General features: G+C 46.1%; 1 protein-coding gene across 5 annotated transcripts in view; it reads left to right on the top strand.

The window, feature by feature from the left end:
- The window catches only part of PDE4B (phosphodiesterase 4B), a 196,000-nt gene that overhangs the window by 134,736 nt on the left and 35,115 nt on the right, over positions 1 to 26,149 (top strand). For 4 of the 5 annotated variants that reach the window (XM_074831796.1, XM_074831797.1, XM_074831799.1 and 1 more), the window contains 4 exons: positions 1,104 to 1,298; positions 2,897 to 2,933; positions 3,030 to 3,100; positions 6,629 to 6,678. In XM_074831796.1, the coding sequence (XP_074687897.1) occupies positions 1,104 to 1,298; positions 2,897 to 2,933; positions 3,030 to 3,100; positions 6,629 to 6,678 (353 nt within the window). Of the gene's footprint in view, positions 1 to 1,103; positions 1,299 to 2,896; positions 2,934 to 3,029; positions 3,101 to 6,628; positions 6,679 to 13,554; positions 13,574 to 26,149 lie in introns of those variants that run through there. The other variant, XM_074831802.1, reaches the window with a different exon arrangement.

Genomic DNA, 26,149 nt, shown 5'->3' with positions numbered 1-26,149 from the left:
GATGGGGAAATGTCTGGCAGGGATCGCAGTCGCTGTTGTGGCCGTGGTCCGAGTGCGTGCCCGGCTGGGTGGTGCGCGGTCACCAGGCGGTCATCAGGCACAACAAACTTGGGAGAACATCAGGAACAGGGAGAGGCCTTGTAGGACTGAGGACTCGGCTCCTACTGCAAGTGAGATGAAGCCTCAGACTTCCAAAGGCAAGAAAATTCATGCTGAACACAGCCGTACTTCACTTGGCTTAGCTGGAACATGGTCACACATATGGTATTTATATCAGATCCAAATGCCCAAGCAAAGGAGGCCAACCTGCTTATTTTCAGGGTTTACGAGGGGTGTCGCTTGCTAAAGTGTCCAGGGTGACTTCAGCCACAAGCTGCAGCAGCCAAGTTATGAAACCGTAAGAAAGTGGGTGTATAATGGAAACGGTGACAGAAGGTTTGGGGCTTTTTTTTTTTTACATTTTTTAAACAGTCCTCCATTTTGCAGCCCATCTGTTTGAAATTCACTGAACTAATATCCCGAATGGCTGAGACATGAACTATGGCTGAAAAGAAACTCGGGCATCCAGCTCGCATAACTGCCAAGTCCTCACCAATTTCGCAGGATTCCACAAATTTACTTCCAGAGCGGATGGGGACTGTGCTTGGCTGGAGGATGGATGGTGGCACGTCAGAGCTTCTTTAGTCCTTGTTACGCTTGTAAGGCTTGGTGTGAGGTTTGGCAAATTGAACCCCCTGCCTTGTGCAAAGGCTGCGGCCATGGGGGCGGCGCGGGGCGAGCGGCAGAGCTTGGTGACAGTGTTTAGCTGCTGCAGGTTCATGCTGAGAGTGACAGTAGCTGTGCTGAGCTTAGAGAAATCCAGGCTGGAGGAAGACTGAGCAGGGGAAGGCAGGAAAGAAGCCTTGGGGGTAAAGGTTTTATCATCAGGCAGAGTCTTGCTTGAATATAGTGAAAATAAGCCAGCGAGAGGCTCCAGTTAAGTGTAGCCCTGTGTCTCCTGCCCTGAGCAAATGACACGGCATGGGCAACGCAAGTGTGACACGTGCACCTCAAAACACCTTTAGTCAGACGCGCGTGACACACGATATGTGTTTTGTTCACAGCTTCGACGTGGAAAATGGCCCATCCCCAGGTCGCAGCCCGCTGGACCCACAGGCCGGCTCCTCGTCGGGACTCGTGTTGCACACGACGTTCCCGGGCCACAGCCAGCGCCGAGAATCCTTCCTGTACAGGTCTGACAGCGACTATGACTTATCACCAAAGACAATGTCCAGGAACTCTTCTCTCCCGAGTGAACAGTAAGCAGAAATTCAGATCGTATCATATTTTACAGTAACTAAGAGTTTTACATGGCCCCCTGTAATCCTCAGAGCTCTGTTAAGTGGAGCTTAAGGGTGGTGCTCACGTTTCACAGCCTGAGTGCCCAAGACGGGTGCTTTTATAGTCTGCCAAGGCACGACTTCTCCCCATCAAAACATTCCCCTTTCCTCCATAATTTAGCTAAAGAGCTTCCAAAGCGTACCCTGAAAGAACAGAGAATTCTTGCATTTTCCTTTTCTTGGGACTAGTTCTTCCCGTGGGAATTGGTATCTGGGGGGTGAAGCGCTTGCAGGTAGCTGCGGGGTAGAGCCCGGGCTGTGCTCAGGGCAGAGCCCGCTGCGAGCTGCCCGTGTCTCCACGGGATTTGCCGGTGGGACAGCCCCGTCCCTCCAGCACCCAACTTGCTCATGCTCCCTTTTCTCTCGTTATACTCTCACCGTGTGTTCTCAGAGCCCGGTGAGCATCATCTTGGCTTTTTCATAGGTAGGTAACGCTCCATTAGCCTGGACAACAGAAATATGACTGTACTTATATTTCCAGTATTACTCTTCCCCATCCTGTTTTCTGTCATGGGTTGTTCACTAGAACTGAGCAGAAAATACAGCAGAAAGCCGAGACAGATGGTTGAACTTGAGAGGATCAATACAACACAGAGAGTGGAGCTTAAATGAGTGTCCTGGATTTGCAGCCCTTTATTTTAAAAGGCACAGTTTAAAGTTTTAAAGTGACCATTAAGCTATAAAAAAGTGCTCATAAAAAAAAGTTTAACTGTTATGAAAGCCCTACAAGTTTTGTCACGAAATAAAAATCTAAATATTAGCGAGATCCATGAGGAGAATTCCCCTGAATGAGAACATCCCTCCCTGCTAGTTAGCATTTAGTAAATATTTACCAGAGACAAAGTCACCACTCCAACTTATGCAAATACCATTTTTTGTGTAAACAGTGGATTTTAACAATTGCCCCGTGTTCCCAGCAGTGTGCTGGAGGAGCCAGCTATGCTGGGGTGGGGAAAGCCCCATCCAGAGGTGCCCACCACCCTCCTTTCCCCCAGCTTCAGAGCTGCCTGCAGTTAGAAGTGTCCGTTTACTGCAGGCATCAAGTGCTATATATAATATCGCAAAAAAAAATCCCTCTTATTGACAGTGACAATGTATTTTTCTCAGAACTTCTGCTCAAATCTTCCATGATGAAAACGGCCGGACAAAACCCCGTGTCTGAATAACATTAAAGACAGAGATCAACAAAAGCCAGGAAATTCAAAGCTGACCTTTCCCTAGACCGTTATGGGTTTTTTTCCACCGCGGTGCAAGCGGGCTGCCTTAACTTTTGAATTTCCTGGCTTTTATTGCCTGGCGTTACCAGTCTGAACAGTCGCTCCAGCCAGGTTGTTTTGGATATACGCTGCGAGACCTTTCCATTAGGAACAAGATTTTATGTAGTGTTAAATAAATGCTGTATGGGTTAATGTTTTTTTGTAGTGGGCGCTGCCTGGGGAAACCTCCCTCTATAAAATGCTCTTTCTCTGGGGTGAATGTTTGAGGTAAATTTACACATTTTCTCCATTTCTCCTTAGGCATGGGGACGACCTGATTGTCACACCTTTTGCCCAGGTGAGTTGGCAGCCTGTGGGCCTCTCAAATTAAAAAAAAAAACATGTAAAACCTTACGTGGAGAAGATGACATCTCCGGTCTTGCCTCCTCTGTAGGTTCTGGCCAGTCTACGAAGCGTGAGGAACAACTTCACGCTCCTTACCAATTTACATGGCACCTCCAACAAGTAAGCCCGTCGTTTTTTGTTCCCTCATGGCTCACACACCACAGGGGCTGGCAGGGTCCGAGCAGGAGTGACGATAGCCGGGGAACTGTGGTAGCCCACGCTCAGACCCCACCAGCCCCGGGCTACCACTGTGCTGCGTGTGGCCCGCTCCACCCCTCGCGTGAGACTGGAAGAGCGCGGTGACCCTGAGGAGGGGTCATGTATTTCAACTTGGGAAGGGGGTGTGATGTGTTTCTGGGCACGGTGGGGGCGCGTGGGGTGGGATCTTCCTTGCTTTGCCACGGTGGCTGGCCCAGGTGCTCGTTAGGAGCCCAGCTGGGTGCGGAGGCAGCGTCGGTGTTGGGTTGAGCTGCGGTGTTGCCCTTCGTTTCCACCGTTGTTTCACAAGAGAGGCGGTCACACCAAGGAGGGAAACCCCAAGCACGGGGCTGTGGGGACGGTGAGGGTTTCCACGACAGGACAGGCAGCAGATCAGCTTGGGGGCTGCCCAGAGAACTGGCCTGTGCTGCCTGCAGGCCTGGGTCGCTTCTCTTGATGCTAATTGCACCGAGTGGGGAAGGTGATGCACTGAACTTAAGAGGAGGATGTTGTTTTTTCTACCTGCTGAAGAGGAGAAACCAAACAAACTCCTTCTTACGCCTCTGTCCGGAACCACCGTTTCCCCTTAGCTATTTATGAGCCAGCCATCGTCATTTTCTGGCCTGTTTTGCCCCAAGAGAGCTGTTTTGAGTAAAACCAACATCATTCATTCCTGGCGATGTCGGTTACGCACCCACCCATCCCACCCTGGGACTGGCAGGCGCTGCTCACTCAAAGCGAAGCGAAGGATGAGGTACAAAAAACCCTTCTGGTGGGACACCCCGGGCTCCACACGCGTGAGTGGCATTGCCCGGGTGCCCACCGTGGGCTCTGCTTCCCACCTCCCAACACAGTCTTGTGTTTTACGTAAAGCCCGGTGTTTTATCCCGGCGTGAGCTTTTCCTCCCGTTGATTTCTGTTTGCAAATTTTGATGGGAAGGAACCGCCACATTCCAAGATGGAGGTTAATAGAAAAACAGATGGCTGAAATAGATTCCTTTTTTTTTTAAGCTTTGCTTTTTTGAACAGCTCAAGCATTTCAGCAGTTCCTAATGAGGAATCTGAAATTGGATGGGGCCGGAAGGAAGCGAGGGCGTAACCTGTAGGACACACAGGCATCTCGCAGTGTCCTTTTGAAAACATTCCCAGATTTGATTGAGGTATAAAGTCACTCGCCCAAGCCAAAGCAAAAGTCATTAAATGTTTAAACCATTATATACCAAACATCCAAGTCCGTGGCAGAATGTGCTTCCAGGCGCTGTGGAGCTTTCCGCACTGTTTCCAAACAGCTCTGCTGGGTTACAGCCGTGCTGCCAGCTCATGATTTTATCATATGTCTCATGATATGTGGTATTTTACTTAAATTTTTGCTCTGGGGATCATGAGAATCTCAGCTTTTCTTTAGCCCCTCCTCTCCCCTCTTTTTGCCTCCTCCTCCACCCTTCCTGGCCGGAGAAAGAAAAAGAGGATGCCGTCCCGCATATTTACAGAAATGTTGGAAAATATGAATGTTGAGGGCTGGAGGAAAAAAAAACAACTAGAAGTCATATTTTTTGGACTTTAACGTCAGGATTTTTAAGGCAGTTTCCTGATTGGAAAAGAGGAGAGTATGATTAATGGTTTCAGAGTGCCCAAGTTTGGCAGATGGGGCCCAGGACACGGTCAGAAAGCATCCGGTGCCTCCTCTGCTTAATACCCACCAGCAAGAGGGAAGGAGCGGGAAGCGGGAGCCGTGTACGCTTGAGCGTGGTGGTGTCTAAGAAAGGACAGCGCTGTCGAAACCCAGATCCCTGGGTCTCTGTTGCCTGCGCCCTGGCTGCCGCAGAAACCAGGATGGGCACGGCCAGGACATAATTGGAGGATGCCGGGAGCGGTGCCGTTCCCTTTTCAGGCTCCGCAGCGGGGAATACCCTACTGAATTGTAGTTCATCCCTCCCCGCCCCCCCGAAGGCATGTCTGTGCAACGCCGTGCTGGGTTTGGAGATACCTGGAGCAACGTCTCCCCAGATACTGGAAGCGCTGCAGCCGCGGCGTGGTGTCCCTCTTGGGGAGTTTCTGTTTTTGAGAGATTTCAAGATTTGGCTTTTCAAAGGCTCAGCAGAGGCAGGTCAGGGCAGATTTTCAGAGAAGTCGGCATCCAACATGTGCGCCCTGTGCTGAACCCTTCGAAGAATCTGGGTCCTGCAGCTCCTTCCAGAAAAGCTGAGCCTTTGAAATCCCATCTGGGAAGCGGGTGCTGAGCCTGGGGGAGGCAGAGGAGGAGGAGGATTTGGAGCTGTTGGCAGACTGGGAGGCTGGGGCCGAGGGTCTGAAGCGGGACTGTAGCTGCGTTACTCTGAACGGGGATCTTACCTGGTTAGCGAGGCCTTCCTGGAGCACTTCTGAAGAACCCCCTGGAGCTACAATTGCAGCAGAATTGAGCTGCTCACTTGCTTTGATTTTAGCTTCAAAGGAGAGCTGGCAAATAATGGATGTTTCAGTTCAGTGGCTGACTCAAAAAATTGGGGTTAGGAGGTTGGCTAAGAGAGAGTGTGGGGAAATCTGGCTTCAGTTAAAATGTATCAGACACTTCTTAGGGAAGCAAAAGTCCAAAGTTTCATTTCTGGTCAGCCTGAAGTACTGCATTCAATCCAAAATGAAGTATCTTGATTTTGATGTCAACTCTTGTTAACTTTAAAAAAGAAGTCTCTTTTTTTTTCCTGAGTAGATTATAGTTTCAACTTGAAAAATTAACAGTTTTATTTGGCAAATCTCACAATGAAATATTTTGACATTTGGAGAAACACTGCACCCTTTTTCCAGTCAGACCCTGTTTGCTTGACTTGGACCAATTCTTCAAATAGCTTTTGGTCCCTCCGACATCCAGACTTTTCCGATGAAATTGTTGCTCCTAGTCAAAAAAAAGTCCTTCAGCTCTTTCAGAGCTTACACTAGTGACTGCAGCATCTTCTTACTTGCTTCCAGGTGCAATTCAAGCTGCAGGGTTTAAGCCAAACATTTCTCACCTTACCTGTGGCATTGCCTTGCAGCCTGCACCCTGCCATTGCTTTAGGGTCCAGTCCAGACCTCACAGGGAAAAGCTTTTCAGGAGAAAGTCTTGATCCTGGGGGACCCATGATGCCTTCAGCCACAAAGACCGGCCCTTGCTGACTTCCAGGCATATTTTGAGCAGAAAGTTGCAAAGGCGGGGTGGGATGATGGTACATCTTTCCTGGTGTACCTTCTTCCCAGCATGGGTGTGTGCCTAGCCAGGGGACAGACGTCTTTGGGTGTTCCTAACAGATACATTGATACTGCTCATTAACTGCCCGCATCATCTGAAAGTGATTTGGACTTCTTTGTGAGCATGAAAAGGGATTTTTAACTGTGGGAGTTGGCAGTTTGAACTGCCAACAGGGTTTGAAATGATAAAATAATACCTATTTATAAAGTGTTCTTTATCCCTCTTAGGAGATCTCCAGCAACGAGCCAGCCACCTGTCTCCAGAGTTAGCCTGCAAGGTACGTGTGTGACTTTGATAATCACCTGCAAGGTCAAATGCAGAGGACACTTATTGCACATCATTTTACTAACAGCTGCTTCTCTGCCCCCTCCCCTTGGTGTGATTCTGGGCTCATGGAGCTTCTGCTGAGTTACTCATGCAAAACCAATACGAGGGAACCATCAGGCCCAAAATATTGTTATTTTAATAGTTTGGGTTTGGGGTTTATCCTTGTATGTTAGCATAAAAGAGGAACATGATTTTGGTTTGATAGTCATGGCCACAGTGACTGCTATTGTTCTGAGTCCCTGTGCTGCACAGGCCTGGACAAGCCCCAGCCAACAAGCCTTGAACAGGCTCAGACACAGCCGTAGGGTTTTTTGTCCTGTTTATTTCAGTTTGTTTCCAGGTGATCTATGTAAAAATTGCAATCTCAAAAACCTTTCTCAAGTGAAACTTCCTCTGCTTTTATTAGGCTGCCCCGAAACAGTGTTTTTTTCATTTTGTTGTTTGCTTGCGGTCTTTTGAAATCTACATTTACATCGAACGCGAGCAGGAGTCGGTGAGGGTGGCTAATCCCATCTTCTTCCCTGTCTGCTTCCTCCTGCACACGAGGTTCCTCGGTCCCCTTGTCCTCACCCCCGTGTCAGGTCAGAGACCACAGCAAACACAAGTAGGTTTGGCGACGATCATGGAGGAGAGTAACACGGAGCAAAGCCTCCGGGTGAGGGGCAGCGGGCACTGCGCTGCGTACAGCCCGTGGGACCCCCCTCAAGAACAGAGCTGGCCCTACTTGCTCTAATTTAAAGGTTACTCCCACACAGAAGGAGATAAGATTTAGAGGAGTGCCCATTTGTAAGGTTTAATCTCAGCCTTTCCAGCAACTATGTGCTTGGAGGGACTAATAAAGGTTAATTTTTACAGTGTCTGAAACCTGGATAACTAACGATCATTTCCTTTCGTGCTGTGTATTATTTACTGTCTGGGGACACAAATAGTCCTGGAGACTTCCAGATTAGGTTCCTCAAAACTTGTTAATGGGATGTGGAAACCTCTGATGCAGAAACAAAACTGGACATCACGATCTTGACCTGCCTTCTCCTTCACTCCCTCCCTGTGAGCAGTGTCGAGTCAGGGCTAGCAGGAATGCAACTCGTCACCTTATTTAAGAATCTGTTCTAGCAAGACCTTGATTCTTTGGCCTGTGTGAAAAAAATCATGGAAAATTTCATAAGCTTTCCATAGACCCGTTTATATGAGCTACAGAATCTATTAACGAGGAGAGAATTCCCTTCCAGGAATTTTTAGGTTAATTTTATTAACATTTTCTGTGGAAAGAATCGCTTTCAATGTTTTAACACTTTGTAAATATTTTTCTACAGTATTTCCAACATGAGCCGTAGGATACTTGTTACTTTTTAGCTAACTCAAGCTTCTAATGCTTGAATACATGAAAGCTTCAGCTTCCTTTTTGATTGAAGGGTCTGACACACATAATTGTAGAGCAAGTTTTGTGTTACCCTGCAAAGCTCAAAAAGAGAAAGAAACGCAGAAGAATCCAACTTTTAGCATTTTTAACCTTGTGATCCTGACTCATGGCTTTTAATGTTTTGGTGCTAGTAATTACCTGTGGATTGGTGAATGTATGTAAAATAAACTATATTAACATCTTACCTGAGATGTGAAAAAAGAAAATGCCCAGATGTGGAAATGAGCCACGCTGGGTGCATTTTCAGTATGCAGATTTTTATTTGGTAACAAAAGGACTGTGGAAGAAAAGTGCAGCTCAGTGGTAAAAAGTAGAGAATTATAGGCAGGATTTGTGGCCCCTCAAGTGAAGGAGTTCTTAACCACGAATCTTAACTGGCTTGAGGTGAAGTCTAAAAATGAAACAAAAATTATCAGTTGTATCATTACAACTTAAGTAAATAGTGACAGTACGTAGATAAGAATAAGAAATAGTTTTGAGATTGATATTGTGTTATTTCCTACATGAAAGAAGCCAACATTGACACTATAAATGGAAAAGCCTGGGGTTCTTAGTTAAATTCAGTTTCAGATTATTTTTGTGGATGAATTTTCCCAGCTCTCCCAGGATCTAGTCTCTAGACTGAAGCAATCCCTTCCCGCCCAGCGTAAGATGTTCTATCTGCCCTACCAAGGGCGTCGGGAGCCACCTCGCTGAGAAGGGACAGCAGCTCTGACACGGGGAAGGGAGACTCTGAAAAACAGCCTGATAGAGCTGCCAGACTCACAACTTGTTGGGTAGTTTGCAAGGCTGAGGGTTGTAGCCAAGAGAGGGGATGTGCTCTTCTCACTGAGGCCAGCGCCCCGACATCGGCCTCCTCACTTCCGTGGTGGCCCGTGCTCACGTGGGAACAGAGGTGTGGTGAACAATGCCAGTGTTACTTTATCCTGCAGTTACTTATTTTCGTTTTCTGTGCTATTTCAGCGTGTAAGCCAGGACCTTTCTGAATTTCTGACCTTATTGTTGAATTTGGTGACCCCGCTTTGCTGCCCAGAGCACGTTCCAGGTTGCTGTAGAGCCTCTCGTGTTCCCCGTGGAGGCTGCAGTCCCTCTGTACGGCCGTTCCCTTCATCACTTTGGTTCCTTTACCTATTTACAGCCATTCTTACATACTGTAACTCCTCTCAGTATAGCAGGAAACAATGACGGCTGTTTACTTTCTAAGGAAGTTTCCATTTAAATGCAGCAACAACAAAGATTTTTAGGGGATTTTTTTTTTTCAGTGTTTGTAGCTTTTTTCCCCTAGATGGCTTCTGATTTGGAAATTATGAAAGGAAGGAGAGATTTTCCTAGCAGAACACTTCCAGCTATGTGCCAGTGGCTCCTGTGACTGAAAGGATGCAGAGTGTTTTTCCTGAAAGTTTTGGAGTAGGAAACAGTAATGTTTTGATTGGGACTAGGCTGCGTTACATCTCTCTAGATAAAAGAATGTGTTTTGAACTGAAATGTGTTTATATCCTCTAGATTGGTTAGTCGGCAAAGCTCGGAATTTTATTTTAGCTCTCCCATGTCACACATTGATTCATAGATTTACCACAATCAATTGACATCAGTATGAGCACCTCATATATGTCTCCTTTTATTTGTCATTAGTGGAGTGATTTATATCCTGTTATGAAAAGTACAGAACTCAGGGTTTAAAGCAAACTAGCATACATTAATAAAATTACCCTGGAGGGAGACAAATTACATTCAGCATTTGCACTGGAAGTAATACATGCCAGCTGTTTACTCCAGCTCGAATATTACAGGATTTGTCGGTTGTTTCAAACCAAGAGGAGGCAAATCTGGTGCTCGTGTACTCCCAAGGAGTTGCATCACTGAGGACCCAGGCCCATGGCAAAATGAATGAGCTGTGTTGGAATGATGACATTCTTTTTCTTTTTTGCTTTCATTTTCTTGAAAGTTATGAAAAATTCTGGCCATTTTTTTTATGGGACGAAGTGCTTTCAAAGCCGGTACTGATGTCACTGTAAATTTCAGAGCTTTCTTAACCTTATAACCACAGCCATAAAAGGAAGAGGAAGATGTATTGAACATCCTGTGTTTTGTCCTTGGTATCAGCTTAAATAAATCTGGCAGATTTTTCCTGTTGTTTTGTTATAACTGCAGATCACAGGAATGAACAAAATTGCTTTTATGAATTAACTGAGAAACCATAACATGGAAATATGAAGCTGTAGCAAAAAGTACATAAATCCTTAATTAGCTGATGTACTCCACAGCTGGGGAGGATAATGGGAATACTCCAGGCCACGAGGTTCCTGAGCGGTACAGAGCATTACAGACTGCGATTGCGCCGGGCCGGGATCACCAGCGGGTGCTGCCCAGCTGCCTTCTCTGGAGTTACAGAAACAAGGATATAAACACGTTGTCACACAAATCTCTGTGACGTTTCTTTCTCCTCTTCTCCTTTTTTTGGTTTTAAACACGGCCTCTGCCACAGTTTCTTTCCTTGACCTCTGTGCCACTTTGCGCTCAGTGAATCCATCAGCCCCTTCTCTTCTTGATTCAGCTCCCCTGGCATCACCAAAGGGTCTTTAGTTCCTACCCAATTGATTCAACTAATAAAATCTTTAACCAGCAACAAGTCTGGCGGTTTCTTTCCTTCCTCCATATTTATGTACTTCACTGACCCTAATTCCCTCTGAATTAAATCGTCTTTCACTGGCTGCCGCATTCAGCCTAAGCCTTTCTTTCATTCTTCCACCCATTTTGGTACAATCTTTTCTCCATCTGTTTTGTTTCCTCTGTATTTTTCCCAGGACTTTTTCATATTTTACAACATTCTTTCTCCCAGCTCAGTGCAGGATCGGTGCTGCTTGCTTAGATTCCCAATTCCGAGGCTTCTCCCTCACTGCTTGACAGTGGTTGTGTGCCTGCTCTTCACTTTGGTCTGCACTAGTGGAGGTTTCTCGTGCCGTCACCTTATTTTTGCCGTGTGTTACCTGCGGGCGCTGCGGTAAATGACCCCTCTCTTCCCCATCGCAGAGATTCTGGAGAAAGATGCAACTGGGAGCGAGAAGCCTCTTGGGATGAACTGGGGGACAGGGGAGAGGTGGCTGCCAAAAGGCCAAGCCCCAGATGGACAGTATTTTTCCATGCTGGTTCGTTTGATAAGCCGCTGCATTTAATTGTTAGCGACAGCTGACAGGGGCAAAACATGGTGTTAAGGGCCAAACAGCGTCGCGCGCTTCCTGGAGCTGCGAGGGGGTTGCAGAAACTTTTCTCAAGAGCCAGCAACCGAGTGCCCCTTGGATACTTTCAACACTGCATAATTATAGTCTGTCCTCACAATTAATTATATACCTAGCAATATAATACAGTTGATTTGCAACCCGAGGCTTTGGGGGGTGTAGTGCTTTGGGATATGTCACACACAGGCTTTTCAGGGCTCATGGGATTAAAGCTTTGTTAAAATTCCTCTCTGGGGATGGGAGTGAAAGGTTGGTATTTTTCTTGCTTGTGCCTTAGCCTCTGCTTTCCTGTACATCTGCACGTTTGTCTGCACTTCTCACATGCCTTTACACGAACTCCAAACTTGTACTCTTTCATTTTTTTTATGTGGGTGTAAGATGTACACAGACTCGTGCACGAACATTTGTATAAAGCATAAACAAAAGACTGGATAATACTGGTGCTCGTGCTAATGAGAGTCCCAACTTTTTGTGGGAGTTAACAAGCCCTGTTAAAGAGCATCAAAGTCAGCTCTTGGTTACAAATATCTATAAATCCCCAGTAATTAGTGTGGAGCTAGTGCTCTTGCACCATACTTCCTCTGCTTGGCGTGCAGAGAATGGCTCTGGGCACATACAAACTAGAGGATTCATTTTGAAATTCTGTTGGTCTGCTGTGAGTTTGGCTGAAGATCTGGCCTTTTGATTCTGAGACAGATTGTACAAGTCAAGTAGATGCGGTGTTTTAGGCTTTTAACAGGAGTGCAAGAGGAACCCTGTGTTATCAAATAGCTGTATTATCCAAGAGCTGAGCTAAAAAGCAACTGGTTGTGCATAGTAAGTACAATGGTGCTGTGGACTGTAAATATTATTACCTACAAATATTATTTTTAAAGGATGCAGTGCTATAATGATGCAGACTATTTAGAAACTAAGCAAAACTGTGAAAGAAATCATATAGATATCAGCTTAAGGATGTGACTGAGTAAACTTAAGGCTGGTGAATGGTGAAGTGATTTCTGCTGCTCGAGAAATTAAAAGTGCGTTTCAAAGTGAACTGTAAAAATTACCTGCAGAAAAAGCAAGCGTGACTTGCCCACGCTGGGGATGTCCAGAGGCCATTTCTGGCTCTTCGGGGGCAGTTCATTCCCGTGGAGAGTCCGTTTCGTGTGTTGTGCCTGCCTGCAAACACACCCCCCCTGAAAGTTGGACTCATGCATCTTAGTAAGTATTTCAGTTATGCTATTGACGTCAATGCAGTCATTAAATAGATTGCCGGCCCTCCCATCAGTAAACCTGTGCCAAAGACCTAGAGGCAGACACATTTTAAAAGAAGAACATCAGGTTTTCTTTTAGCGTTTGGAGAGAATAAGGGAAAAGTTTCTTCTGAAGTCACTACACTTTGTAATAAGGGGGGGGGTGTGTGTTTGCTTAATTTTCTAAGACTCCTTTTCTGGGAAGATAATTGCTGAGTTTTTTTTAACACCCTTTTGTTATGTTACTGTGCACATAAACAACTCCAAATGAGACTAAAGAGTCATTTTTTGTGATCAGCTCCAGCTGAAAAATGACACTCATTTTAGGTCTCCCGGCTAGATTTATTTGTGTATCAAGTAACAGAAGGTATTCAGGCAAACCTGTTTAGCCTTTGACTCCAGAAATTCTGCAAGGATTGATTTCATGACATCTATATAAGAAAATAGCCTTCATTTCTCCTCAGCAGGCTCTGAAGACATACAAGCTAATCATGACTCCATAGCAACGGATAAAAACTGTTTTCCCCTCCACCCCACCTGTGGATGTCACATGAAGATGCTACACGTGCTGCTGCCATCAGGAGCCTGTCACTCCCCGGAGCCCAGCTGCCACCCGCGGCCGTGGGGCGAGCGGCCGCGGTGCCGCCGGGACCCCCTGCCTGCGCTCACACTGTCCTCCTGTATTTCTGAGACGGGCTGGGCTCTCCGGGGCCAGCCGAGACAGCTCTTCATGAGCATGGCAGGGGAGATACCTCCCTCCTGGAGCTGCTGTCCTGCCCTTTGCTGCTGAAGGCAGCTCTGGGTTGTGCAGGTTTCCTTTCCCGGTGTCACCAACTGCTCTGGCTGCTGGACGGAGGCTCCAAAGGGGCCACAAGCTGAAAATCTAAGGATATATATATAGATGTCATCCTCACCCAGGTGGAGGGAGTACCTTTCCTTTGACAAGATAAGCAGGTATGTTGTAATCAACAGCAGCGATGCGTTTTTGAGGAACAGTTGAGGAGCCAAACCGCTGTTGGTTTTTTTTTTGTTGTTGAGGTTGTCATTTCACTGATGATACCGCGCTCTGCTACGTAGGATAAAACCATCAAAACAGTCATAGGTTGTTAAGAGGGCTTCTCTGTGGTGGATGGTTTCTTTCTGAATGATCCAGGCAACTGCCAACCCAAGGTGGCAATGAAAAGATCTTCATGGTGGCATTCTCTTGTTGTGTCCCCATATTCACTCTGCTCTTTAAGCACAGGTCAAGCCCTGAAAGCCCTCTATTGCTTTACTCAGCTCCCATGCGGATTGGATTGCTTAAGGCCTCTGCGAAGACAATGAGACTTTGCCATTGCTAATATCAGAGTTGATAAAATCTGTGTTTCTTTTGTTTTCTGCATCGAATGATATTAGTTGCTGTGGGTGAGATTTTGACATCACAGTCTTCAGCGTACTGAATCAGTTCCATATGAGTTTGAGAAATGTGTGCTTGATCTGAGAAAAAAAACAAACCAAAACAAACAAAAGCACCCAAACCAAACTTCTGGCGGGCCGAGTTATTTTTTTTTAGGTCGTGGGGCACAGTTTGTGCATGCCTTAGTGATGAATAGGGTTCTTCATTGTCCCAGTGATTTGAGCCCCTTCAACTTCCATGTCATCAGCATTTTCCAGCCAGTGGGAGCTGAAACGGACTCCCGAAAGCACCCATCAGCTCATCCCCGCAGCAGCTATATATAAGTTTCTCCTTCCTCCCCCGAGGTTGAGCTCAGTGCCGCGGCGTTGTGTCCCGGACGCAGCTGGCCATGGGAGTGTGAGAGGCTGCGTCCGAGGATCCGTGCGGAGACGTTCCCAGGGTAACGCACCGCACAATCCCCAGAGCCATCAGCCTGTCCTGGGGCGGTCCCAATGTTCAAAACTTTGCCCTCCTGCAGGATCTGAGTCCCAAGTGTAAGTGGCTTTCTTGTTGTGTTTTCAAAGGTATTTCGAAGTTTGTGTTTTGATTGTCAGCGGCCAAATCGTTCGGTCCGTAGTGGGGCAGGAATTCCCACTGACTGTTTGGAATCATTAGTCTTGGTGGGAGCGGTGTTTGGTTCTGGTTTGTAGGGGCACAGGCAGAGGGCAAAGCACTGGCCTGGATGGACAGAATTTGAATACGCCAGTTGTCCTCTGTAGGGTAGACATTTTGCCTACCACAGTTAACTCGACAGTTATAACAATTACAAAGTTTAAAACTTTAAGAGCTTTTAAAATCAATATATCATCCAGGTAGAATTAAAAGAGGGAGTAAAGGCTTGCTAATGCACTTTTCCCTCTATTCAGTTACGGAATTGCATCCGTTCTGAGATATGGTTTAGACTCACCCTTTCCCAAACGGTGGTACTGAACAATGAGCGTATTGACTGTTCTCAGTGTTCAAATCACCCAGAAATGCTCTGGTTTTATTACCAGTATCTCTTCATCTCCTGATTGACTAAAAAAGATTTCTATAGTTAAGCGTGGTATGCTTATTAATGTAATCATAATGTCATTGTGCAACTGGTAGAGAATGTTACGCTAATAGTTAATTAAACATTTTATTGTAATATTGTTTTCTCTGTAAGAAGTGTCTGTAAATGACAGCCTTAAGTATTGTATAATTGCAATACTTTTTTGACAGAAAGGAAACAACTGTTAATTATTTATGGTTATTAATAAAACATGCCAGGTTCTTAAATTAATTCAGTTCATTGGAAAAATATGTATGCTTACAAAGATTTAAATTTCTTAAACAGCAGACTTTAAAAAACATCTAAATACATCCGTCCCTGTGGAATATGTTCTCATGTCTAAAGGTATCATTGATTGACTTTGTTGTGTGTTCAGGCACTTAATCATTTTAGGAATTCAGAACGTACAAAAAAAACCCCCCCAAAACCCCTCCAAAATCTAGCAGGGTGCTGATTTGACAGGTCTTTTGATTTTGTGTTCAGTACTGTGCCTGTCAAAGGCCAGTGGCAAACAGCCTTTCATCAACCAGAAGAGTAGGACCTGACCCAAGGTTAGATGCTGGGTTTTGTTGTTTACTAGGAGCCATGATCAGTGGCCATTCTTCGGTACTAAATACTTACGTAGTTAGATTTAATTTTAAAAGAACCATGCTTTTTAATGTAGATATTCTAGTATAAATATCCTGCTGTCATAAATATACCTTTCCAAGAGGAAATTAAACATCTGTGCATATGAAAACTCCTCTACCACACATCCATACTCTTCAAAAAATTTCTTAAACAGACATCTTTGCATTGTACCTAAAAGGCTCCAGGTTCCAGGCATTCAGAGCAAGGCTTTGGCTCCAGCTTGCCAATGCCCTTAGAGCGTATTCCAGACACCCCAATGTTTCCATTTAAAATGGGTTGAATCCAGTTTAGGCCTTTCATGCTGCAAGCATGTGTTTGGGGAGTTTTTACAAGCTTAGCACTTAATACCAAAATGATTCTAAAATGTCACATTTTACAGGCAGTGTGTTTTTCTTTCAATACCGTACATTAGGTTGACAAAAGCAGGACATGGTTAGAGCAGTCGCGTTCTCTGAAAAACCAGCATACTGTTTGGAGAAGTGGAAAAGCCAGCCTGTCTTCCTGTTCCCCTTCCCTCTCTCCCTGCCTCCTTCCCTCTCTGAGTTTTATCAGAAGTGACCTGAAATCGTGGCCCTGCTGGTACCGACTCGAGCGCAGGACAGCCCGAGAGGACGTGGTATAACCGCCTGCTCTGCGGGGACTGTCAGCCCGTGGGTTGGGTGCAGTGTGGGGCCGATCCTGCTAGCAAAAAATTCAAAGTAAACATTCACAAGTTAGCAAACACAAGCGCGGGGTTTGTCAATAATAGATCTTGTGAGTGTTTGGTAGTTGTGAAATGTTTTCCTCCCTTTCTTCCCAAAGATACTTCTTGAAGAAGAGAAATCCAGATACAAATTTCCAGTCTAACTGGAGTATTTTCTGGTTTAGCAGTAATACTTTATGGGACATGGTCTGCCTCCAGATCCTAGTCAAATACGTATGCTGGGCCTTCATCTTAATTCAAGTTCTTTGGGCAGGGTATTTCCCGAAATTCCTGTTACTGAAATGTCACGAACTGTTTGCAGCTTCCTGGGTTTCAACTATATTGTGTGAAACTTTTAAATATTTCCATCCACTTACAGTGGAATGTACTCTCCAGGTAAAAGCCAAAAATCTGTTACTCACACTTTATAGATCAGGAACAAAAAAATGAAACACAAGAGGAGATGCTGCTCACACCACATTTTTCAGCAGCAGCTGCTCATTCTGAGCCTTGCCTTTGTAACACATCCAAATGTGGTCAATTTAGCAAGCTGCTAGAATGTCTCTTATTGCAAATTGCCTTAAATGGAAAGTCATGTGTGGCTTAAAATCAGATGTTTCACAGAAATTGTATGAATTTCGCTGAACTTATTTCACAGAATTAATTACTTCAGAGAAGTAGTGTGAGTGACAGTGCAGAGACCTTGGCCAAGGCTAACATGAGGTGCCTCTATTATGCTGCTAGATGCAAGAAATTCTGAAAGGTGCCACATAGCATAAAACTTAAAAGCATAATAAGTAACCACTGGAATAATCTATAGTAGACCAACCCATGTTTGACCTCGGTGGGGAACATTTCCATTTCCACGTCCATTCAATCCATATTTTAACTGAGACTGTTAATAAGAGTGCCTTTAGTATAGCTGACATTTTGATTTCTTTGGACTCAGTTTGAGGTGCTTAAATAAAGATATTTTGAGGGCCTTAATTAAATGTATTTTGAGAGTGAAAGACTGCTCTTACCTACTGCTGGCTGTAGGGATTTGACAAGCGCTTATGCTTCCAGGTCTGCCTATCATTGCTGGGCTCAAATTTATCCCCCCTCGGGTCAGGACTGAGACCCCAGATTTGAGGAAAACAGTCATACAGAGCTCCAGGCTTAATTACCTTCTGGCTAAAATGATCCAGATGTAAGAAAAAAACACAAATAAATTATTATCTGGTGTTCTATACTGTCTATTTCTGATTATGGATACCCGTGTAATGAATCTGATGCTGTGTCCCCGGCAATTTGGGGAAAATATGGTCAAGTTCTGAGCCATGTCCCAAATATGTCTTTTAAAAAGCTGGCGAGCAGGGTGTGATGGCCTCAGTTTGAAGGTGACACAGAGGCACAGTGGAGATCAGCACGTGAAAGGATTAATATGGAATATTAAAAGCTGTCAAAACAAATGATGCTGTAGTTTGTAGGATACTGACATCTCCCTCTTCCTCCCCACCCTTTTACCCGTGGGACTTACTCTGTGATTTTAAACAGATTATTCTAAAAGGCTGTACGTGCAGTTTAGTAAACATAAAGCACACTGAGTCACAGCTACGAACAGCTGAAATTGTTCGCTAGGGTAGATTAATACAGATGATTAGCACAGTGAGTATTTTAGCTCTGTTGTCAGCTACTGCGGGTCTGAAGATTTTTAGTTTTGTGACTTGAGGCTCACGCTGAATGTTCAGAGTTGCAGCGTGTGGACGTGCAAAAAGTGAATCCGTAGGTCTCGGGGTGCCACCAGAGAGCCCAGAGGGACGCTGGCTTAACGTGCAAAACGTGCCGCATTTTCAAGAGCTGGAGGATTGCGGATTAAGAAACAACTTTTTTAATTGCATGTGCTTTCAGATTGTTCAAGCTATTTCTGCTGGTTCTGCTCTCTGACAGACCCACGATCTGCAGTGAGCAATGCTCTGACTTCCCACAGTGTCGTTTGCCACAATTACAGATCGGTTGATAGGGCTTACTCAGAGTATCACTTGAAAACCAAATATGTCAAAACAGGTCATTTTTTGCAACGTGCTGCATACTTGAGTGGCTCCGCTCAGTGCGGAGTAGCAATATCTCTGGGTTTCAGCTGTAGGATAACAGTCATATTCATTTGAGAGGCTAAATAAGGGCAGAAAGTTCAAATAAGGTGAATCAGCAAGGTTGACATTATTACCCTTTGGGTACGTAAAATATCTATTGTAGGAAAACAGATTAAAATTCCAAACTAAATCAGTTTATTAAGCTTCCATCCTAAAGGATAATGCTTTCAAGAAATTACATTTAGCTGTGAAAAAAACCCCATTTAATGATATTTTATAATTAATATCATTTAAATGGCTGGCACGGTGGCTCAAAACATAACGGGTGACTGTATGCCCCGTCTTTCCAGGGCTGAGAGTGGGGCATACGGACACAGCGGTTGATACGTGTCTTAAAGAATTCCAATGAGTTATGGTTGGGATGCTTCCAGGAGCAACATTCTTAACTTTCATATTGAAGACCTTAAGGAAATTAAATTGAGAGGAAATGGAGGACAATTTTGTGTTAAATTGTAACCTTTCCAGGAGCGAAGGAAACTGATTTAAACAGGTCTAACATTTTGCCAATAGCCTGTTCTTCATTGCTATGGTGATGTGGGTTGCCTTATTCTGACCCTCATTTAAAATTTCTGAATAATTTTCCTCATGAAGAGGATTATTAATAAACTTTGTCTTTATATCTAACACCAGTGGCCAAGTGGAGCTTTTCAGGTAGATTGGGACAGTGCTTTGTACTTCCAGGATTCGTTCCTGAGGTTCCATTTCATACGCCAGTATTTGTGTCACCACAAAGGACTTTCACTCTAGAGAGAATATTTAGACTGTAAGTTTTATTATTTCCAGGTTAACCCGGTTCAAAACCTGATTTAATGGTACAGATGGGTATGGAAGTAACATCTGAATTCTGTGGTGGATCCAAATACAGACCTTCTCGTTTGTGGTTTGCAAAACTCTTATGATGAAGCAAAGTATGGTTAGTCCCTCGCATCTTTTGTATTTTGGTTTGGTTTTTTTTCCTTTGTTGAACTAAAATCGTTGCTGTGGTCTGTCTAGATAGTTGCTCCCTTGTCTTAGGCCTGTTGTGAAAGTCAGCTCATGGCTTCTCCAGAAGGAGTTTCCCACGCAGCAGCAGGGCTGCGGGCACCCCATGTTACACAGATTCGCGCGCTGAAAGATGGCTCTGGGGAGGCTGGGCGTCCAGGCCCAGACACGGGTGACACAGGTGAGACCCCCCACTCCAACACCCACCACGGCGTCGGCGGTGGGGGCCACCGGGCAGCGAAGCACAGGAGTCCTGAGGCTGGCTGTGGGTGAGCCAGCTCCGGCACCGGAAGCCGTCTCGCCACAACAGCACAGGATGGTGCCCCACCTAATTAAGCCTGTTGAAAGGCAGGGCTAATTAGTTTAGGTGGAGTGCCTTGTTAGCACAACGATGTTGCTTCCAGGATCCAAGTTGGTTTCCCTGCACGTGTAAGCTTCCCAGCCCTCGCCGAGCCAGCCCACATGTATCAAATGAGATAATATGCTGCACGGCACAGGTAAATCCTCAGTGGGTAGCTAGGTAATTTCATAATCATATCCTGATTTTTCAGTGTCTTTCTCACACTCCTGCATTCACATGCATGCCATGTGCTCAGGAAGAAAACATTTCTACTCACACAATAAAATGTTCATCTTACTGTGATCCGGCCTTTCCTTGTTTATCTAACGAAACAGAAACACAGTCTGGGCTCCCCGTGATTTACAGGGAGTTGGGATTGGGATTTCCATCCCCCAGGCTCAGCTCTAGGTCTGGGCTGGAGGCTTCCTGCTGCGGCCCATTGAAAGCGATGGTCGTCTCCATCCCCAGCCTACAGCTTTCTGGGCTGTGTTGAGTAAAGGTGTGATGGGGATTCACTTAATTTAAAAATTAATAATAGCCTGGGTTAATTGTGATCTGTCTTCAGAAAGGTGTTTGCGGCGTATGTTTATTTCCTTACGAAACATCACCTGAAAAATCATTTTCAGCGTTCTCCTTGCAGGTCTCTCCTCTGAGTGCACTGTCAGTCTTTTGCACTTGTTTTCGTAGACCCTGTGTAGCGGAGGTACTCTCTTGCGTCATATTTTTCCTCCTGTCTTGTGATTAAGGCAGGAATCCTACAGGGCAACAAGGAATCAAGCCCGGTCAGTAAAACGATAACGTGCCAAACCGTGTGTTTGCTCCCCGAGATAAAGTTGGAACTGAGCAATCTTTCCCGTTCATTCGACAGGCCAAGATTAGATTCTGCCCCTCTTGCCATTTCTGCTTCTCCCTCTCCGTGGACTGAGGAATTCCTACTATGCAGGCAAATCCCATTCCCAGATTCCCCCATGATATCGCTGCTAAGTGACATCTGACAAGATGCTTCCTGCATTTTGTTACTTCCATTTGGCACCATAAAAGCACTGTCACTTACCCTTCTGATTTGTGGCAGCTACGCTGTATTGTTCGCTCCGAGCAGCTGCCACGGTGGGGAAGGGCACAGCAGAAACGGGGACTGCTGTGTGGTAAAACCCTCCATCCCACCCGAGGATGAGGCACCATCTCCACTCTAAATCCTTCTTCAGAACTTCTCCAGTTTTCCTCGCTCGATAGCATTTCAGATTAAACCTTTAGGCTTATCTTCAGATCAGAAATTACCTCTCTGGGAAGTTTCATAGGCCTCTGTTAGCCACCTTAAGTTGTTCTTAGGGTTGACGCCTCATTTTTTCACCTCATTGTCATGTAAAAGGTGCAGTGTAAACTTTTCTTTGGGAATTGTGATTTTTAATCTTTATACTGTAGCGTTTAATCTTTATACTATAGTATTTTTAAAGTTGAGGTTTACACAGCTTGCGTTTTAGAGTGCATGCGTATCTGACACCTGTAAACACACAAAATAAATGTAAGAGTACTTCTTTAGTTTCATTCAGGACCCTAACTTTTTATCAGCTAGTCCTTTCCAAGTGGTTTCCAATGCTCCACCTCAGTTGAAGAGAGCTGTTAGTATTATTTATTCTGCGGGAATGAAGATTCATGATGAAACATCTTCTGCACTCTGCTCCAACACCCACTGAAGCTCTCTCTGGTCCTTCTCTCCGAGCAACGTTTGGTAAGTCCAGTTCTTGGCAAGGCAATACTTGAGTAGCGTCCTCTCCCCATTCTCTTAATTCTTTTTCAGCCCAATTTTAAGTGCTGCTTGTGGGCACCCGCAGTTATTGCCACAAAGCCTGGCAAAATTGAGTGACTTCTCCAGCTCCTGCGATAATAAACCGCAATCACCCTACTCTAGGCTAATTGGGAAGCAATTGCCTAGTTACTGCTAACAGTCAGTGGCCTGGTCAGTGAGTTGCCAGCCAATGCAGGTCCTTGGTGACCTGATTCTCATGACCTGGCTGGTGATCCACCCCAACCAGCCTGCACACCAGTACTGGTGGGTATAATCAGGACTTTTGCAGGTTTGTCCAGTTCTGCCTTAACTGGCTTCATCAGGGCTTGGCTCTTGCTCCAGGCTGACCTCTTGGTATGAGTTTCCTTGACATGTTTCATTTTTGCCTCAAAACGGTGGCTGGGGCCTCATGACTGATCTCCTGCTGCTCGCCTTGGGCTGGGTTGCAGGAATCGGGATCAAAGCAAGGCTGGGGGACGGGCTGCCCAGCACCAGGGCTCTGGGTAAACTTTTCTGTTTGCTGCTGAGGGCTTCCATTTACTGCTTGGTCTCAAGACTCCGTCATTGTCATAAGATTAATTTTGCCTAACTTCAGCCACCTAAAAATTACAGACCAATCTTATGTAGTGGCTGGTTTTTGAAGAAAATTTACTGTGAGCTTGGGAGCAAACCATCCTGTTGTGCAGGAAGATCGGGAATTTCAGCAGAAGCCAACTTGGTGAAGCAAGGAGCTTCTTAGCGAGTCAAAGTGCAAAAAGAGAGCAGGCGAAGAGCAAAAAGGATTGGTTACAAGGGAGGGATGGAAAAGCGCTGCTTGGGCATGTGGGGTGAAGTTGGGCAGACCAAAGGCTGGTGGAGCTGTGACCAGCAAGAGGACTCCAATGTGGGTATGGAGCAGGGGAAGAAAGTTCAGAAAAAATGTTAATCTAGGGGGGAAACAGCCTAATGACAACTGGTACACAAAAGGCCAAAGTACTCAGTGTCTTTTTTGTCTCAGTCTTCACAGAGTCTTCACCCAGGCCCTGGCACCCCCCAGCGTGCTTGGGGGAAGGAGAGGGGTGGAGGGTGAGGAGGGAGCAGTGGGTTAGGGGCAACCTTGAGGAGGTGGATGTGTTCAAGTCCGTGGCGCTGGACAGGATTCAGGCTGGAAAAACTGGCTGATGTGACTGTAAGGTCAATGTGTGTCATTCATGAAGAACCATGGCACTTGGGAAGGTCTGGGACAACAGGAAAAAAGTCCATCTTTGAGAAGGGCGAAGGGGATTGGGGAAACTATGGACTAGTCAGACTTCTCGGTCACCAGAGAGGTCACTGAGGGTGTCCACTGGAATCTGTTTCCAAGCACCTGAAGGACAAAAAGTAAATCAGGAGTGGTAGACACAGATATGTCAAGGGCAAATTGTACTTGAAAGCCCCCACCTCCTTCTGCAGGGGCTGGGGGCTGGCCTGGCTGTGGGGCCATGAGGGCCGGTGGTGGGTGTGCCTGCTGCAGCGAGCACTTTGGCCCCATTTCCCACATCGTTCCCGCGTGGAAGCTGAGGCAGCATCAGCCACACGACGGACTGTTGATGGGGTTGGATGTTGCTGGCCCCCCAGGCTCTAAGGGTGGGGATGGAGGCTGGGTGCCCAGTGGGTGGCTGATGACAGGGAGGGTGTGGAGTGTCTAACAGCACCCTACAGCTACTCGAGCATCGGGTGATGGTGGTGGTTAGCTGGGGTGGGAGGCTGGAGCAGACAACTCCGGAGGTCCCTTCCCTTTTGGTGCTTAAGGATCTGGTGGAGTTGAGAACGGTCAGTGTGAGGTTCATGGTTGGACTGAAGGATCTTCAAGGGCTTTTCCAACTGAGATGATTCTGTGATTCCAGCCAGTTTCTGTGACTGTGGTAGAGAGGTGCCTTCTGTCATTAACGGAGAAGGACAGGCACCTCCGGAGGGTGATCAGCCCACCGCAGCAGTCGTGCTGAGAATAGACCAGGATCACCCCTTGGAGGTCCCAGCCTCTTTCCACTGACTGCGCAGGGAGCTTAGGTGATTAACTTTTAGATGACTAAAGATAGCTCAGATGAGCCCCCCCACCCCAGTGACATTTCTCCAGGCTAATATTACTGCTTATCGGGGTTGCTCAAGTTACACTGCAGCTGGCTCAGTGACCGGGCGGCCAGCGCATTGGCTGTTGACTCAGAAACATCACTGCTACTATGGCAGTCGAGTGACTAGCAGACGTCTCCTGCGCTTCGCGTCGGGGCCGAGTCACGCTGCAGGCATTCCTCCCGTCACTGGAAGCCTCTGCTTCGCTGCTTAAACGAGCCATGGCTTCTTCCTTCTTGGGCTGGCTGCAGCATGGGGACGTGAAGCAGTTTGGGTTTGTGTCATTCCCTGCGGGCAGGAGGTTTTTCTTTCCCCCTTTCAGATTGCTTTCCGCGGTCCCTGTGCCTTTGCTTTGTGAGGCGGCTCTACTTGCTCCCTGGAGTCTTCCAGTTTGAACCTGGATGTGTCCCCGCCATTCTTGGCGGGTGCTGTTTTAATCATGGCCTTGGCGTCTTCAGCAATTTTGGAGCCGTTTTTCTAGGGGTTGAGTTTTCCCAGCAGCCTTTCTGGGCAGCTGAAATGGTGTGTCCCAGAAAGGACCTGTCTTTAATTAGGGAACTTATAATGCCAGACTCCTCAGCAGTGTACAGAAGAGTTCCTTTCTTCAGCTCCTTGTTTTTTAAAAAAAGAAACAAAACAACAAACAACCCAAAAGAAAAATGCCCCCTAAAATCTTGGCCATCTTTCACTTGAGGTTGTAACGCATGTCAAACACTTTCATCAACAACTTCAGTATCACAAGCGTTATTCCTGGCAGCAGCATCTCACTCATTTCCTGGCATTTTTCGCAATTAGCAGTAGAAAGCTTTCACTTCGTGTTTTTGTCTCTATCTTCCTCTATCGTCTCTGAATACAGGCTCCATTGTTTCTGCTGTTTTTGAGCCTGTGTTAAGATTTTGCCTGCGTTCCCCCACAGCTGGATCTCCTCCCAGGCCCCCTCCTCAGTGCACCTCCAGCAGTGGCTTCGCCAGTTAATCCTGTCATCTCTCTTTGCAGGAGTTTTGCTACCCTGGCCTCTCTTAGCCACATCTCCTGTGTTAGCGCCAGGTGACAGAAAAGGCCACGTTTCTAAACCAGCTTTTTGCTAAAAGCGTTACTTCGAGACAGCTCTCTGTTCATTTGCATGCAGCGCCCGTGCCCACGCCGGCTCTTGCCCGGCTCTGGCACCCGCTGCCCCGGCTCCACGTCTCACCCAGTTGCCCGGTGTGGCCGCATCGTGCTGGGGAGCAAATGAAGAGCCCTTCGCTCTTACCCCCACCTCCCTTGCACGCTGGGGAGAGGCTGCGGCATAGCTGCAGGTGTGAGAAATGTGAGAGGGGACAGCTAGAGTTACTGGTCGAACTGGAGGCCCAAAAATACGATCGGGATGGGGGGAGAAGGGCAGGATCGTCCATTTGTTCGGGAGTTGCTCAAGAGCGTACTGGCTCCACCTGTTCCACGGGTGCTGGGGCTTTGTGCCTTTCTTAGCACATCTGCACTTATCTTTGCAAAAGATATAATTAGTTTCATTGCATACAATGAAATGTTGGGGAGGAGGGGAAGTACATCTAAATACTCCGTCGTTCCCATGATTTTAGATTACTCGGTAATTCCAGCCCCGCGGTCCAGCGGACTGGGAGTGTGCGAGTGTCCATAAACCTACAAGAGGGAACACGTTTGTGCGCCGGCACGTGTGGCCTTGGGAAGTTCTGTTGGATACATCTTGCTTTTGAATAATACCTTCTTTCAGGTGCATGCCTAGCTTCTGTGCTTGAAAAAAAGTTGGAAATCTGGTCCATAGACTCTCTAAATATTGGAAAATGTACAGGGCATCTATAAAAGAAACCTGTAATTACGGGGTACGGGGGGGATTCAGCGCTTGCAGTTTGTGGGATGGTGCTATCAGACTTGGACGTTTTCATTGCAGAGTTTAAATGAATCACTGTGGTCGTGCTCTGTGCCTTTGATTTTGTTTCCTGCGAATTTTCAAACCCATCTACAGAGCAATTTTCTCAAATATATTTGTTGGATCTGTTAGAACAATGGTTTAATTCAAGGAAATAGCTCTCTGCTCATAGGTAGTCATGAATGCACTAACAGGATACATTAAACAAATAAATTATTTGGTGTCAGTTATTCACTCAGCATTGTCAAGGATAAATATGTAAACATGTCCGCACAATCTGTAAGCAACCACAGATACATTAGGGAAGGCAAAGGGTAAATGGCTGACAGCCTGCACAAGTCCCTATTCTATCAAGTTTTGGCATGTTGTTTGTTGATAAACCTGTTTTACTGAACATGCTCCATGCTCCCAGGTTTTAGAGTGATGCTAGACACTGGCTAGTAATTGTTGCAGGGCACAGAATGAATCTCGCTTTCTGAAGTTAAATAGCCATATTCTTTTGTTGGAGGGAATGGGAGGGAGCACCTTTAGTGATCTG

Source organism: Strix aluco, chromosome 8 (genome assembly GCF_031877795.1).
Source record: "Strix aluco isolate bStrAlu1 chromosome 8, bStrAlu1.hap1, whole genome shotgun sequence".
NCBI lineage: Eukaryota > Metazoa > Chordata > Aves > Strigiformes > Strigidae > Strix > Strix aluco.
Note: the sequence above shows the minus strand (reverse complement) of the source record. Positions and strands in the feature narration are given on the sequence as shown.